Source organism: Macaca mulatta, chromosome 1, assembly GCF_049350105.2.
Source record: "Macaca mulatta isolate MMU2019108-1 chromosome 1, T2T-MMU8v2.0, whole genome shotgun sequence".
NCBI lineage: Eukaryota > Metazoa > Chordata > Mammalia > Primates > Cercopithecidae > Macaca > Macaca mulatta.
The window spans coordinates 42,730,715-42,746,230 of record NC_133406.1 but is presented as its reverse complement, the minus strand read 5'-3'; the positions used below and the strand labels follow the sequence as shown (position 1 = coordinate 42,746,230).

The following is a 15,516-nucleotide window of genomic DNA, read 5'->3' as shown; positions in this document are numbered from 1 at the left end:
CTGAGACTGGGATGGGAGTTAATTACAAAGGGAAATGAGGGAATATTTAGGGGTGGTGTGACTTTAGTATCTTGACTTGATGATTACATGTTTGACAGAACTCACAGAACTCTACACTTACGAAGGAAAAAAAGTTTTGTTTTTCTAGCTTAACCAAAGTGGTACTAAACCTTTAAAATATCAAGCTTAGAAGAAGGGCTTAGAACATGTCCATATTTTACCTCATTAGAAATAAAGAACAGGATGTTGAAAATGGTTTGTGCTTTAAGATTGAACCAAGCTAGTAGCTCAGATCTGGGTGTCCACCACCTCACCTTCCAGGTTTATAATTGGTAATTCTGCTCAAGAATCTGTCCTCAGGGTTTTCAACATCCAGAATTAATTTGAGACAAACTACACCTAGTTCATAAACAAAGCTAGATCAGAATTAAGAAGGATTCCTGTCACAGGCCAAAACTCATCTACAAACCCTCAGGGGGGCCAATTCTTGCTTTTAACAACAGCCAAAGATATTAAAGAATTCCATGAATATAGAGATGGATTTTTTAAAATACAAGTATATATAATTAATACTAAAACCCTCAGGAAAGCCAATACCTCGAGGTACTCTGGCTCCAGAAGAATCCATTTCGGTGGGGCATATTCCAAGATCTAAAAGAGGTATATCTGTTTGACTTTACTGAGTGGCTTTTCACCTGACAGACCAGACAAACTTAGAAGCTTTCAAGTCGAACTTTGGTAGGCAAAGGTAAAGTATGTCTTTTTTTTAAAGTAGGTGAGCCTGCAGGTCAATTTGTCAAAAATATTAACTAACCACAACTATGAGACACTAGACACAGTGTAGTTCCTGCCTTCATGGAGCTCAGTTCTATTCACTGGAGTGAGTTTTATTAGCAAAATACCCAATAAATAGGAGTGTGACTGGCCTGTCCAATCTCGAAGTCAGAAAAGGGCCATGGATAGTATCACATCCTGAGAGGCTGGATGTAGTCACCACCCTTTGAGGAAAGAGGGAAATTCATCCCAACCTGTCATACTAGCTAAGGGAGCAAAAAGTCAAGAATATGAACAATGTGACCTAGGCTCTGAAAGCTGACCAAGACACCATCTAAATAAACCTGGATTGACAATGAAAGGACTTTTGCTCTCCCTTAAAATGATGTTCAAAGTATCAAGGACATAGAGCTTCAGATCTGTCCACCTGGTCTTTCATGTGATAGTCAAAGATCCACAATATGAAAGTGGGATTAACCCATCTGTGAAGTTCTAATTTGTGCGGTCACAATTGACCATTGCAGGTCTTAACAAGAGGACCCTGTGGGCACACAACAGACTTCAATTCTTTAGCCAGCTGTTCCTTGGCTCAGAATATGGAGAGAGCTGGAGACCCTCCAAACCAGAGGATGTTCCCTGGTCTTCCCAGGAGAGAAATGAACTCTCTTTTGTAAAAGTAAGTTTCAAAGGCCAAGTGTGGTGGCTCATGCCTGTAATCCCAGGACTTTGGGAGGCGAAGGTAGGTAGATAACTTGAGGTCAGGAGTTCGAGACCAGCTTGGCAAACACGGTGAGATCCCATGTCTACTAAAAATACAGAAAAAATTAGCCAGGCGTAATGGCGCACGCCTGTAATCCCAGCTACTTGGGAAGCTGAGGTATGAGAATTGCTTGAACCCGAGAGGCAGAGGTTGCAGTGAGCCGAGATCGAGCCACTACACTCCAGCCTGGGTGACAGAGTGAGACTCTGCCTCAAAAAAAAAAAAAAAAAAAAGTAAGTTGCAAACCATTAATGTAAAGGAACTCTCAACCCTGGCATTACATGATTAGGACAACAAACAGAAAAGTAATAAAGTTTAAGATCATGAAAAAAAAACAAGACCTGACATTTCAAATGGAAGAAATAAAAGCTAAAACAAACATTTTAAAACAAATGATGTTAAATAAAAAAGACTAGAAAATTAAAAAGGGACACCTTCACATCTCAATAACATTGAAAAAGTTTTTAAATAAAGACTGAAATAGACATAAGGGTAAATATGTGATAGGACTGAAAAGAAATTTTATGGAAAGGATTAACTATATCAAAGAGATAACAAAAAAAAAAAAAAAAAAAAAAAGAGGAGGAGGTACCAGAACAAGGAAAAACAAAAACCCATCAATAACAACTAGAAGTTGAGGGATAAAGGTTTGAAAAAAGTTCTTTTTGTGGGAGTGCGCAGGCAACAGATGAATGTATATTTGACTTCTCAGGAAAGAAAAGTAAAGGCAGAGAGCAGAGATGCCCTCTTAAAGTTTCTCCATTTGCCCAGAAGCTCATATCTCTGACGGCATTTGGAGCCCCCATCTGTGCAGCTGGTGGTGTGGTTTCCTAATCTGGCAAACCCAAAGCTTAACAGGTCCCACACCAACTAGTGAATATCCTGAACAAGTTCTCTTTTATTGGAGAGAGTCACTTTTATAATCACACCTTACATACATATCAGAAACAATTTGGAAGTAAAAAGCCAAATCTTACCAAAAATAAGTTATTTATTGCTTTAAAAAATAAACATTTATAATAGAATACCAAATTCGATTTAATCTAATGTGTTAACAAAAGCATAATATATTCCAGTAAACAAGGATTTCCAACTTATCCCATAACTAAAAAGTCAACTTAACAGTTGGTTTTAGCTAGAGGCAAACATCAGTCACTGCCACCAAATTCTATTACATAAATCTATTATGCTTCACATTTAAGGAGAAACTCAGCAGAGGGGTCACCCTGCTCTTCCCCACTAGAAATGCACTGAAAAGTGACAAGCCCACAGAAGGAAAGGCTGTATAAGTAGGAGCTTAAGTCAAATTTCTATTTCAATACCTTGAGGGAGGTGAAGGAGGGTGTTATTTTCACCAGGTCAACATGGATGACAGTTTGATCACAAAAAACGGCCCACAGTAAGATTTCATTTGTGGAATACAGTGAGCATGATCACGTCCTAATGATTTCTTAGGGTTTGGCAGTGTCTCTGGTCACATGCCCATACCTAGGTTTGACAGAAATGCTAATACTGTACTCTGGGTCTTCCTCAGGTGCCACAGTGGCTCTTGCCCTAGGATGACTAAAAATACGTCTCTCCTTTCCTTAGAGATACTGGCTCACTATCAAGAGTAGAGGTAGGGAGGCATTGCGAACTCCAGAAGAGAGGAGTCTACGGAGTTTATTCCATAGTGGACACATTAGGCTTCTTAGAGCTTCAACGAGATTGTCAGTAATAGGCGATCACCTTTTTGTACCTATGAAACTTCTTAAAATTCTCTTGGGTTTGGCCCAAAAGACTGACCAGATTGAAAACGACTCTGTTATTCTTAAGGACAAATGCAATTCCTTTAAAGTTACAAATCAGTACTTATATCCTATAGTTCAGCACGTCTTCACACCATCCCCTGTTTTTGGCCTCCATATAAACAGATGCATTGCACTGCTGCATGGTATATTCCATCTCAACCAGCTGGTGGCATCCAATGGTTAACTTTTCCCTAGGAGACAAAGAAATGTTAAATCATTGCAAGACAGCTAGTCAGAGAAATAAAAATTCTTTTTCATTTTCTTTTATTTTACATGTTTAATTGACAAAAGCTATATATTTATTATGTATAACATGATATTCTGAACTAGGTATATATTATGGAATGGCTCAATCAAGCTAAATAACATATGCGTTATTCCACACACTTATTTTTGTTGTGAGGACGTGTAAAATCTACATTTTTAAAATTACTATTTTAAAAAAAACCCTTTTTTTTAGAGATGGAGTCTCAGCATCTTGCCCAGGCTGGTCTCCAACTCCTGGGCTCAAGTGATCCTCCCACCATGGCCTCCCAAAGTGCTAGGATTACATGTGTGAGTCACCATGCCCAGCCTTAATTATTATTTTTAAAAGCCGGGGTCTCACTCCTGTTGTCCAGGCTGGAGTACAGTGGTGCAATCACAGCTCACCATAGCCTCAACTTCCTAGGCTCAAGTGATCCTCTAACCTTAGCCTCCCAAGTAGCTGGGACCACTGGTACACACAACCACACCTAATTTTGTTTTGTTTTGTTTCTTTTGGTAGAGACAGGGTCTCACTATGTTGCCCTGGCTGGTCTCATTCCTGGGCTCAAGCAATTCTCCCACGTTGGCCTCCAAAAGTGTTGGGATTGCAGGCATAAGCCAGTGCATCTGAAAGTAGCCAAAGTCTACTTTCTTAGTGATTTTCAAAATACAATACATTGTCATCAACTAAAGTCGCCATGTTGTACAACAGATCTCTGAACTTATTTCTCCTATCTAACTGAAATTTTGTGTCCTTTCACCACCATCTCCCCAAAGTCCCCCATCCTCCTAGCTCCTGGTAACCACCATTTTATTCTCTACTCATACTTTTTTAGATTCCACGTATCAGTGAGAACATGTGGGTATTTGTCTTTCTGTGCCTGGTTTATTTAACTTATGTCTTTTACGTTCATCCATGCTGTTCCAAACGACAGATTTTCTTCTTTTTTTAAGAGTGAATAGTATTCCACTGTGTATATATCCCACATTCTCTCTATCCATTCGTTCACTGATGGACATTTAGGTAGATTCCATATCTTGGCTATTGTGAATAGTGCCCCAGTGAACACTGGAGTGCAGATATCTTTTTGACATAATGACTTCATTTCCTTTGGATACATTAAAAATTCTATTCCAACTGTGTGGCTTACCCCTTGGATTAAAACATCTTAACATAAGCCCATTTCCTACTAAGAGAGGTCCTTCAGAGAGTAAGGTAGAACTAGATTGTTCAACCCAGCCCATTATATAAAAGGCTATGCTTAGGCATCCAGCTTTGCCTGTTGGTTGCAGGTCCACCACAGAAGAAGCCCTTATTCCTGAATTCTAGGAATCATACCAAGGTTGTCTTCCTGTTGGCTATGTAAGAATTTGTGCAACTAAGTGCTTTTATCTTCCAATGTTGTCTGTGCTAATAAATCATAATTAATGGTATTTTACCTCAAATATCAAAGAATGTATTTCAAATGCCAGTGTTAGTCCATTGTATTAAGAATTTTTATTTTTCTCTTATTTGGCTTGAGAGTAAAGTAGAGGCGGACTGGAGGATATTAAGAGGATGTACCTCCTGAAAGGAACAGATACTTGAGAGGGGTAAGGAAGTTGACAGAGTTTCAATTCTTAGAAAAGATTGCTGAGACAAGTTACCTAGCAGTTACCAAAGGAATGTTAGTAACCCTAAACCAAGGGTGGGGAAGCAGAGAGTGCTTAATATGTACCATATCTACTTCACAATTTTACTTCAGGCAAAGCCAGTCAGGCTCTCGAAAGCTAACATGAGCCTACAAATTGTGGGATCCCAAACTGTAGGACACCAATCCATTATATCTAGCATCTAGAATTCAAAGTGTCAAAGAATTCAATCCCGTAAATAACTCTTTTCATCTACTGGGCGATGGTCTATATAAGTTCACAAAGAGCACCAAACATCTAGTATAGTATCTGGCATGTTAGGTATTCAAAATTGGCAGTCATTTTTATTGTAACAGTTAGACTGTCATTACTTCCTTGGCTTCTGAGATAGCTCTGCCACGTTCATGGCGTTGGAGAGAACCACTAGCTACCTCTCCCACTGGCCCTCCCACATGACAGATCGCTTGATGGGGGGTACAAAGGAAGAAGAACTCAGGGGATGATCAGAACTCGGGACAGGACAAGAAGGAGTAGTGACACCACCAAAGTAAATAATAATAAAGTAAATGTACCATATTTGGAATAATCTCACTTCTTGACAATATGTGGTTTCTCTGAGACCGATTAAAGCCTGACTTTTGGGTGGCTCGCATCTGTAATCCTAGCAACTCAGAAGGGTGAGGCAGGAGGATCACTGAAGACCAGGAGTTTGAGAGCAGCCTAAGCAATACAGTATGACCTGTTCCCTAAAAATAATAATAATAATTTAAATCTGACTTACGGCTTTGTGTAACCCTAATCTCATTTTCTACATTTAAAGCTTAAAAATAGTGCTATGGTGCTGCCAATTCTTCACAACTACTCAAAAAAATGATTTTGAAACACTCAAGAGATTCAAAATAGCAGAGATATAAATGTTTTCTTATAAACTTAAAAATGAAACAAACTAAAAGGATAGGCCCCTATTCCTGTCCTTATTTATTCCACATGTGAAAAAAATATCTTTCAGTAACTAGACTTTTGAATCTATTTCTGTATCTTATCTTTTTCTTCCCCTCACCCCTTGTAATTAAGAGGTGAGCTCTATCTTCTCTTTTCCTCCTAGCACCATTTGTTTCTTAATTCACGTGAGTCAGTATTCTGACAATGGATTATCACCTACAGATTTTGCTGTAGCAAGTTCTGTCATCACTGGCTGACAAAAGTATTGGCTGTTTTTCATAGTGTCTGCTTGGTCTATACTTTTTATTAGATCATGATGATAGGCATTCTTAAGTTCCTTTTCCTGGTGGTTAATCTGTAGAATGACAGAATATTGGCTGCAGGGGCACCTTAACACCTCTGCTTGTCATTCTGCAGCATCTCCAGTGAGTCATCTCACCTCAGCTTTTCCCTCCTGGTGATGAGACACTCACTATTGTGAGAGGCAGTTCACTGATAGATAGTTCTTGCTTTATATTGGGCCTATTAAAACCATCTAGCTGACCTGAGTCTGCCTAAATTAAAACAAAAACTCTCTTTCCCTTCTTCCTCTGATAGTACAAATATTTTATGTCCCTATTTCTCTTTTTCCAAGTGAAATGATTCTAATTCCTGATCCTTTCGAGAAGAGAGCTCAAAACTGGAGGTTGCTTCTAGTTGTGCGATTCATGAGATTCTGCAAAACAACAGCCACTATTTCTCTAGACTGTCCTATTAATGGTGTCAAATTTGCTTTGACCAAATCTCAGATCAAAATAACTAGAAATTTTATCAAATCAATTTAAAAATAATTCCACACAGTTTTGTGATTCCCTTCCCACAACCAATTTGGTCAAAATGGCATGGTACTAGTGAATTTACATGATCTAATTCCAATGTCTGATGCAATTTTTCCAAAATCCAAGAATGAGGTCTATAATGGATACGTGTTTTACAACCCTCTGAAGTTTTCTATACATTTGCAATGTGTATCACAAATAAAAGAAAAATGGAATACAATGTAATATATAAAATATAAATATAAAAGCAGTATATAATAGCTAACATCAATGGTAAAAGAATGAATGCTTTCCTCCTCAGATCAAGAACACGACAAGGAAGGCTTCTTTCACTGTTCAACTTTGTACCATTTTGTACAACTTTGTACAACTTTGTAGTATAAGTTCTAGCCACAGCAATTAGGCATGAATAAGAAATAAAAGAGATCCAAATTGGAAACAAAGAAACAGAATAATTTCTATTTGCAGATCCTAAAGAAGTCACAAAATAACTATTAGATCTAATAAATTAATTTAGCAAAGCTGCAATGTAAAAGATCAACACAAAAAAATCAATTGTATTCCTATACATTAGCAATGAACAAGCAGAAAAGGAAATAAAACAATTTCACTTATGATAGCATAAAAAGTAATAAAATACTTGGGAATCAATTTAATCAAAGAGGTATAAGACTTGTACACTGGCCAGATGCGGTGGCTCATGCCTGTAATCCCAGCACTTTGGGAGGCTGAGGAGGGCAGATCACAAGATCAGGAGTTCAAGACTGGCCTGGCCAACATGGTGAAACCCCGTCTCTACTAACAACATACAAAAATTAGTCGGGCCTGGTGGTGTGTGCCTGTAATCCGACCTACTCAGGAGGCTGAGGCAGGAAAATTGCTTGAACCCAGGAGGCAGAGGTTGCAGTGAGCCGAGATCATGCCACTGCACTCCAGCCTGGGTGACAGAGTGAGACTGTCTCAAAAAAACAAAAAACACTGCTAAAAGAAATTAAAGAATATCTAAATAAGAGAAAAGGCATTCTATGTTAATGGACTGTAATATTTAGTAAGATGATAATACTCCCCAAACTGATCTACATTGTCAATGCAATTTCTATCAAAATCCCAACAACCTTTTTTGTAGAAACAGAAAAGCTGATCCTAAAATTCAGATAGAATTGCAAGGCATCCCAAATAACAAAATCTTGAAAAAGGAAAATGTTAGAGGACTTAAAACACTTGTCAATTTCAAAACTCACTACAAAGGAACTGTTACCAAAATAGTTTGGTATGAGCAGATAGACAGACATTCAATGGATCAGAACTGAAAGTTCTGAAATAAACCCTCACATATATGGTCAACTGATTTTCATCAAGGATGCCAAGACCATCCAATGGAGAAAGAATGGTCTCTTCAACAATAATGCTACTAGGAAAACTTGATATCCACATGCATGTATATGGATGGATGAATGCATGAGTGAAGCTAGACCCCTTACCTTACATCATATACAAAAATTAACTCAAAATGGATCAATGGCCTAAATGTAAGAGCTAAAACTATAAAAATGTTAGAAGAAAACATTAGGATAAACCTTCATAACCTTAGGTTTGGCAGTGAATTCTTAAGTAGTCTTAAAAGCACGGGCAATGCAAGAAAAAAATACACAAATAATCAAAATTTAAAACTTTTGTGCACCAAAGGATACTACCAAAAAGTGAAGACAACTTACAGAGTGGGAGAAAATATGTGCAAATTATGTATCTGATAAGGGTCTACTATCAAGAATATATAACATGTTGAGCTGCCAGGTGTTGATGTGGTTAATAAGGACAAGGCAAACTAAAAGTAACAATCAAGTCTTTTTTTTTTTTTTTTTTTTTTTTTGAGACGGAGTCTCGCTCTGTCGCCCGGGCTGGAGTGCAGTGGCCGGATCTCAGCTCACTGCAAGCTCCGCCTCCCGGGTTTACGCCATTCTCCTGCCTCAGCCTCCCAAGTAACTGGGACTACAGGCGCCCGCCATCTCGCCCGGCTAGTTTTTTGTATTTTTTAGTAGAGACGGGGTTTCACCGTGTTCGCCAGGATGGTCTCGATCTCCTGACTTCGTGATCCACCCGTCTCTGCCTCCCAACGTGCTGGGATTACAGGCTTGAGCCACCGCGCCCGGCCACAATCAAGTCTTTATTCACTTCTTGCCACAGTATAAGCAAGGGGCAAAATGAGAGGTGCTAGTTCTCTAGTATTTCATTACTTCCCTAGGAAAGGGTCAGATAAATATGCGCTGCAGGGTTGTCGGGGTGGGGCACACTGTCGCACTGCTGAGAAGCCCTGAAGAAGGCTGCTTCCTCTCTGCATCTTTATGAACCCAGGGGCCCATGGGGAGGCAGAGGAGGAAGGGCTAGAAGTGGAAAAATACTGAGTCAGATCAGAGAGAAATACCTTAGTCAAAGCCTCCCAAAGGAAGCCTCAGTGGAGGCACCTGGGAAGTGCCTCAGCCAACTCCCCCATCTCCCCATAAGAAGGCCTCCGAACAGTCACCTGAGCTAGGAATGCAGCTGTGTGTGAGCGTGGCTGCAGGGAGTCTCAGTCACCGCCAGTAAGTACCTCCAGAAAATAGCATACACTGGCATGGAAAAAAAAAAAGAAACTTAACTGAGGAATGCAAGCCCATTTAAGCTATCAGGTCCAGAGAGGCACTGGAATGAAACAGCAGTCACATCACTCCGCCTTGAGCTAAATAATTATCTCTTGAAGCCACTTGCTATGTGGGCTCTAGGCTAACTGACAAGAAAAAGCCATAACTGCCATATGCTGGACACCCTAACTCATACCCTCTAATTCAACAATGTATAGCCAACCACTGAACAATGATATCCCTGTCAACTACTGAGAATTCCTGTCAAATAACTTTGTATCAGCCCACTCCTTGTTCTCTTTGCCTTTAAAAATTTGCTCGTAACAAGAGCTGAGGGTACACTCCTCAAGGCAACTTTAACACATATCGGGGCAGCTGTCTTCACTCTGGCTCAAGTAAACTCTTTATTTTTTTGTGCCTCAACTCTTCCTTTTAGGCCAACATTTCCTTAGGTATGAAGAAAGCAGCTTCCCCCATTGAGTTTGTCAGATAAAGCCTTGTAATTGTCTATAGTGGGTTCAAACATCACATGTAAGATTTTGGCCTGGGGCCAAATTCCTCATAAAGAATTCTAATAACAGAAAGAAAACCAATCCACTAAAAATAAGCAAAGGGTTGGACAGACATTTCTCCAAAGAAGATATACAAATGGCCAAATAGCACATGAAAAGAAGTTCAGCCCCTTCCCTAATTAACATTAGAGAAATACAAATTGAAATCACAATGAGATACAATTTCATACTCATCAGGATGGCAATAACTAACCAAAACCAAAAAAACGGAAAATAACAAGTGTTGTCCAAGATGAAGAGAAACTGGAACTGTTGTATATTGTTAGTGGAAATGTAAAATAGTGTAGCTTCTGAGAATTCGGATCTCACCCAGGAATTCTACTCCTAGGTATATGACCCCTAAAATGGAAAAGAATTGTAAGAATTCCAATATTTATACACAAAGAGCAATATTATTTATAAGAGTCAAAAAGTGGAAAGAACCCAAATGTCCATCAAGAGATGAATGAACAAAATGTGGTGTGTATATGTGTGTGTGTGATGGAATCTTATTCAGCCACGAAAAGGAATGAAGTATTGATATATGCTAAAATGTGAATGAACCTCAAAAACATTATGCTAAGTGAAAAAAGAGAGATACAAAGGTCACATGTTATATGTTGGAGATGGGGTACATCTGATTGCCTGGTGTCAGAAGTGTGTTGTGATGAGTTTCAGAGCAAGAAAAACAGTTTGGTTTGGTATCCGTCTCATACAGTCAGGTACTTTGAGGCCGATGTCACAAACTAGTTTATCATCTCATAAAGTGAAAAAAAAAAAAAAAAAAAAAAAAAAACCTTAGAAACTTGCCTAGCAAACATGTCAAAACACTTTATCAAGAACTTACAAGCCAGAAAAAAAGTGAATTAAATGCTGTACCTAATTTCTCATAAAGATAGAAGATATCACACAAGAGATCTGTTTGATAATCTCCTTAATTTACCATCTTGGATTTGAAGCAAACTTCTCAGGGTGAGCAGTGCTCAGACACTCCACTGGCAAGAGCAAAAGCTACTTCAAAGAGTCGAAAAACTGGAGAAGAGAAAACACCAGCTGAATTGCAGATATAAGCACCAAGGTTCTGTATCTTATGGAATTCACTTTTCCTCAAAGCTGCTTTAATATAAAACCTTAATTCCTTGCTTTATTAGAACCCATCAAACAGGTTTATGTTCTTGAGCTACTTAATTATATCCATATGCCAGGAGGGTGGCACACCCAACTCCATGGGGACAGAGGCTCCTGTGTTTGGGACTTTCCTGAACCTCACTCTATGGATCTCCTCTTCATCTACCTGTTCAATTGTATCCTTTAACTTATCCTTCATAATAAATGGGTAAATGTAAGTAAAATGTTTCCCTGAGTGCTATGAGCCGCTCTAGCAAATTAACTGAACTGAAGAGGGAGTCATGGGAACCCCCAATTTATAGCCAGTTGGTCGACCTGGAGATTGTGGGGTTTCCTACTATACTCTCATATACTCCACTCAACAATTCTAACCCCAGGTGTGTGTGGGGTTTTCTCCACATGGCAACCAATTCTCCAGTGAGCACCAACTCGGTGTACTAGAATTCAATTCCATTTTGACACTATCTGGAGTCAGAGTCAACTCCCACAGGTTGTGGGCTCGTCAAACAAGACTGCCCCCCACTTCAGACAACAACTGCAAGTAACAGTGTCACCTATGCTTCTGACCAACTGGCTTATAAATCAGGAGGTCCCACAACTCCCTCCTCAGATTCAGTTTGCTAGGACAGCTTACAGAACTCAGGGAAATATTTATGTTTTACTCATTTTTTGAATAAAATACTTGGTATTACCAAGTATATGTTGGAAGGGGCTGGAGCTTCCATGACTTCTCTGTGTGTGGCACCTCCCAAGCAACTCCACGAGTCCAACAACCTGGAAGCTCTCTGAACCTGGTAGCTCAGGAAGCTTTTTTTTTTTTTTTAACCAAACCATTTAATTTTCTTTGAAGGTAAACAAAATATAAAGCTGGATCCCAAGCCCTAAGAATGCCAGAACTACATGTAGATCCAAAATGTGGTGTGATTTTCTCAACAGAGTTCAAAAGGGTCAGAATTCAAAAGCGTTAAAAGGCAGAGAATGGGTGGAATTCATGCACTCCATTCAGGAATTTTGTAAATTACCAGAAATAGACCCCAAGAGTCTTTTAAGGTGGGGGAAAATTCAACTCTTGGTTTTACAGGTAAAGAATGAAGAGTACCAAAAATGTTATGTTGACTTCTCTTAATTTTTCTCACACAATCTGAAGCCAGAGCTGACTATTATATCCTCAACTCAACAGCAGTTGAAACTGCAGTATTAGGTACAAGATCAGTCCCTCTATCCATTTGCTTCCATGTAATGCCACAGCAAGGGTGGTCAGAAGCAGAGGGCTGTCAGTAGAACAGCTTTTCAAAAAGCACTAAAAGCAAGCAAGAACCTTCTAGGAGCACACTGATTTACTTTATAAGGTTAATTTACAAATTTTAAAAGCTACATTTTCACTTTTTCTCCTTTTTCTCTTCTTCCTTTATATCACTCTTTATGTTTTCCTTATCTTTATCTTTCTCTCTGTCATCTTTCTATCTTTTTTGCTCTCTCCTTTTCCTGTCCTTCTCTCTTCTCTGCATCCTGGTTGGCAATCTTGTTGTTGATAAGGCTGTGCAGGGCAGCCAAAAACAGATGAGCAAGGGCACGTACATCACCTCCATTTGGTTGTCGGTCTTCAGGTGAAAGGCCTTGACAAACTCATCAGGGCTGACATCTGGCAGCAGGCTGAAGACATCCTACAGCAGGTGGATGATCTGATGGTCTATGGGTAGCCTGCCTGTCACTACTTTTACCTGGTAGCTCCTGATATCCAGAAGCGTGGAGTTCAGTCCCTTCAAGCCATGCAGAGACTTGGTTTATAATCTGCTGGGAAAGAGTGCCCACGGTAGTGTCTTTGATGTCTCATAACAAGCGTTTGACTCTGACTTCCTCAGCTTCCTCTGCTCTGGTTTCACTGGTCACAAGCTCAAATGTTTTTATGGTTGTAGTTCTATCCACATGAACTTCTTCCACTGAAATATATGCTTCTGTTGGCAGGCTCAGGTCCTTGGGTTTCACATCAATAATGACCAAAACAAGAGTTAGGGCAGTATCATTTCATTACTTCACTGATGGCAATGGCATTCTTGTAAAGTTTATGGCCTGTGTGGTGCCACTCAAATATTCTTTCTCTGGCATTTACCTTCTTAAACATTCCATACATGTTTTCCAAATAATCTTGATCTAAAAATCAGACAGCATCATCTCTGTCATCTTCATAAAAAAGGACTTAGTCATTATCATAAAAAGGGACTGCAAAACTCTTGGACACATCAAGTATTTTCTTTTGCCATGACCCCAATAGCTTGCTTCTGGTTTCTAGCCTCGCCAAATCAGTTGAAGTGATCCACCACACTGAGCAGCAACAGGCGGTAGACCACCACCTTCTGCACCGCCAGCTCTGGCATCACAGCACACCCCATCCCTCAAGGCCTGGCTCCCTGCCACTCGCAAACACTGACAGCGGCAAGGACTCCTGCAGCTCCTCCAGTCCCAGCTTCTCCTATTCCAGTTTGGCAGCTGCTGCCACTTCAGGAATTTTCATGGAGGAGGCTTCATCCTATAGGCATGATGGATTTATTAACTCAACTTCGAGCCCCGCTCCCCTTCCCAGAGGATAGCGGGTAGAGCCGAATGTGTTAAGCTTCTAATCATGACTTGGTCCTTCTGGTGACCAGCCCCATCCAGGAGCCCACCAAGAGTTGCCTCATTAGAGCAAACAATGCACCTATCACTTAGGAAATTCCAAGAGATTTAGGAGCTCTGTGTCAGGAACCCAGGTTAAAGACCAAAGATTAGAACAAAAGATTCTCCCAGAAATCCTATCTATAAGGGTTTTAGGACCTCTGTCTCAGGAACCAGAGTCAGTGACTGTCATTAGTCCATTTTCATATGCTACAAAGAACTGCCCCAAACTGGGTAATTTATAAAGGAAAGAGTTTTAGCTGACTCACAGTTCATTCAGCATGGCTGGGGAGGCCTCAGGCAGAAGGGGAAGCAAGGCACCTGCTTCACAAGGCAGCAGGAATGAGAAGTGCTGAGTGAAGTGGGAAGAGCCTCTTATAAAACCATCAGATTTCATGAGAACTCACTCACTATCATGAGAACGGCATGGGGGAAACTGCTCTCATGATTCAATTACCTTCACCTGGCCTCTCCCTCGAAATGTAGGAATTGTAGGGATTACAGGCATTACAATTCAAGATGAGATTTGGGTGGAGACACAAAACCTAACCATATCAGGGCACAGATAAATTTCTCATTATTTCACATCTCCTTATTGCAGTAAGTATGGTGTGAGACATCAACAGTTTCCTTGTTTACAACTAATGCTTTAAAAAAAAACAAAAACAAAGATTATCAAATTCAGACAATTTAAATAATTGTCTTAAACATTAAGTAACTGCCCTTCACATTCCCAAAGGGAGTCATCTATGTGCAAGTTAAATCATTCTTCTGTTTTCACCTGTGAGTCACAGGAAAATGGTGTCACCTTTCATCTGCCACAACTGGCCCCATATCTAGTATGAACCAGTGAAACCAAAAAACCCTCTCTCTTTTGGCAGCTTATTCGAAAAAATTGTAAGCTGTGGAGCACCCCAGAGACGAATATGGAAGATACTGGCAAATATACGGGCAAATAATTTCACAAAAAAACCCAGAAGTTCTAAATGCTATTAACTGAAAGCTTGCTGAGCAGCAATTACCATTTTTCAATGCCTTCAAGATATATATATATATATATATATATATATATATTTGATTTCTCTTTAAAATCATCCTTCTGCGTATAAAAGAGGGTTTGCTGATTAACTTCATAGTTTAAATCCCTGACACAGTAAATGGAAAGAAAACAAAAAAAAAATACTACAACTACTTTAACTATGAACATTTGACCTGACTCCTGAACTTCTCCCCAATAAAAACCCTGCTAACTACTCCAAAAGTATGCTAAAATCAAAATAATTCTAGATGTCTACTAGGATCATGCTTCAAGAGATTGTGGCCTCCATGTATCTACAATAAGCTTTTTACACTAAAAAATATGGCTAAGGTTGGAAGATGCTATGTTTTTGACACATCTCACACAATATTTTGTGGATTATATGTAAAAATCTATATGAGTACAACCAATTCACTGATAATCTGATGATTAGGGCAAGAAATCATTTTCTCCCCCAACTATAACAGATTTGTGTATGCCAACTGGCTTCAGATTTTCTTGAAAAACTTATTTTGATCTAATGAGTTGGTGAACTTTCATAGTTGTGTTGAAACATTTATGTATGA

At 39.4% G+C, this 15,516-nt stretch overlaps 1 protein-coding gene and 1 pseudogene across 32 annotated transcripts in view; both read right to left on the bottom strand.

Annotated features, from left to right (window-relative positions):
* Nucleotides 1–2,507: 2,507 nt before the first annotated feature.
* Nucleotides 2,508–15,516, bottom strand: part of SWT1 (SWT1 RNA endoribonuclease homolog) — a 127,361-nt gene continuing 114,352 nt past the window's right edge. For 31 of the 32 annotated variants that reach the window (XR_013417119.1, XR_013417114.1, XR_013417120.1 and 28 more), the window contains one exon: nucleotides 2,508–3,515. Coding sequence is in view for 17 of the 32 variants with exons in the window: in XM_028851396.2 (XP_028707229.1) it covers nucleotides 3,386–3,515 (130 nt within the window). In the remaining 15 variants the exon portion in view is untranslated. The remainder of the gene's footprint in view (nucleotides 3,516–15,516) is intronic. The other variant, XR_013417113.1, reaches the window with a different exon arrangement.
* On the bottom strand, nucleotides 12,504–13,795 carry LOC144340791 (26S proteasome non-ATPase regulatory subunit 7 pseudogene; annotated as a pseudogene).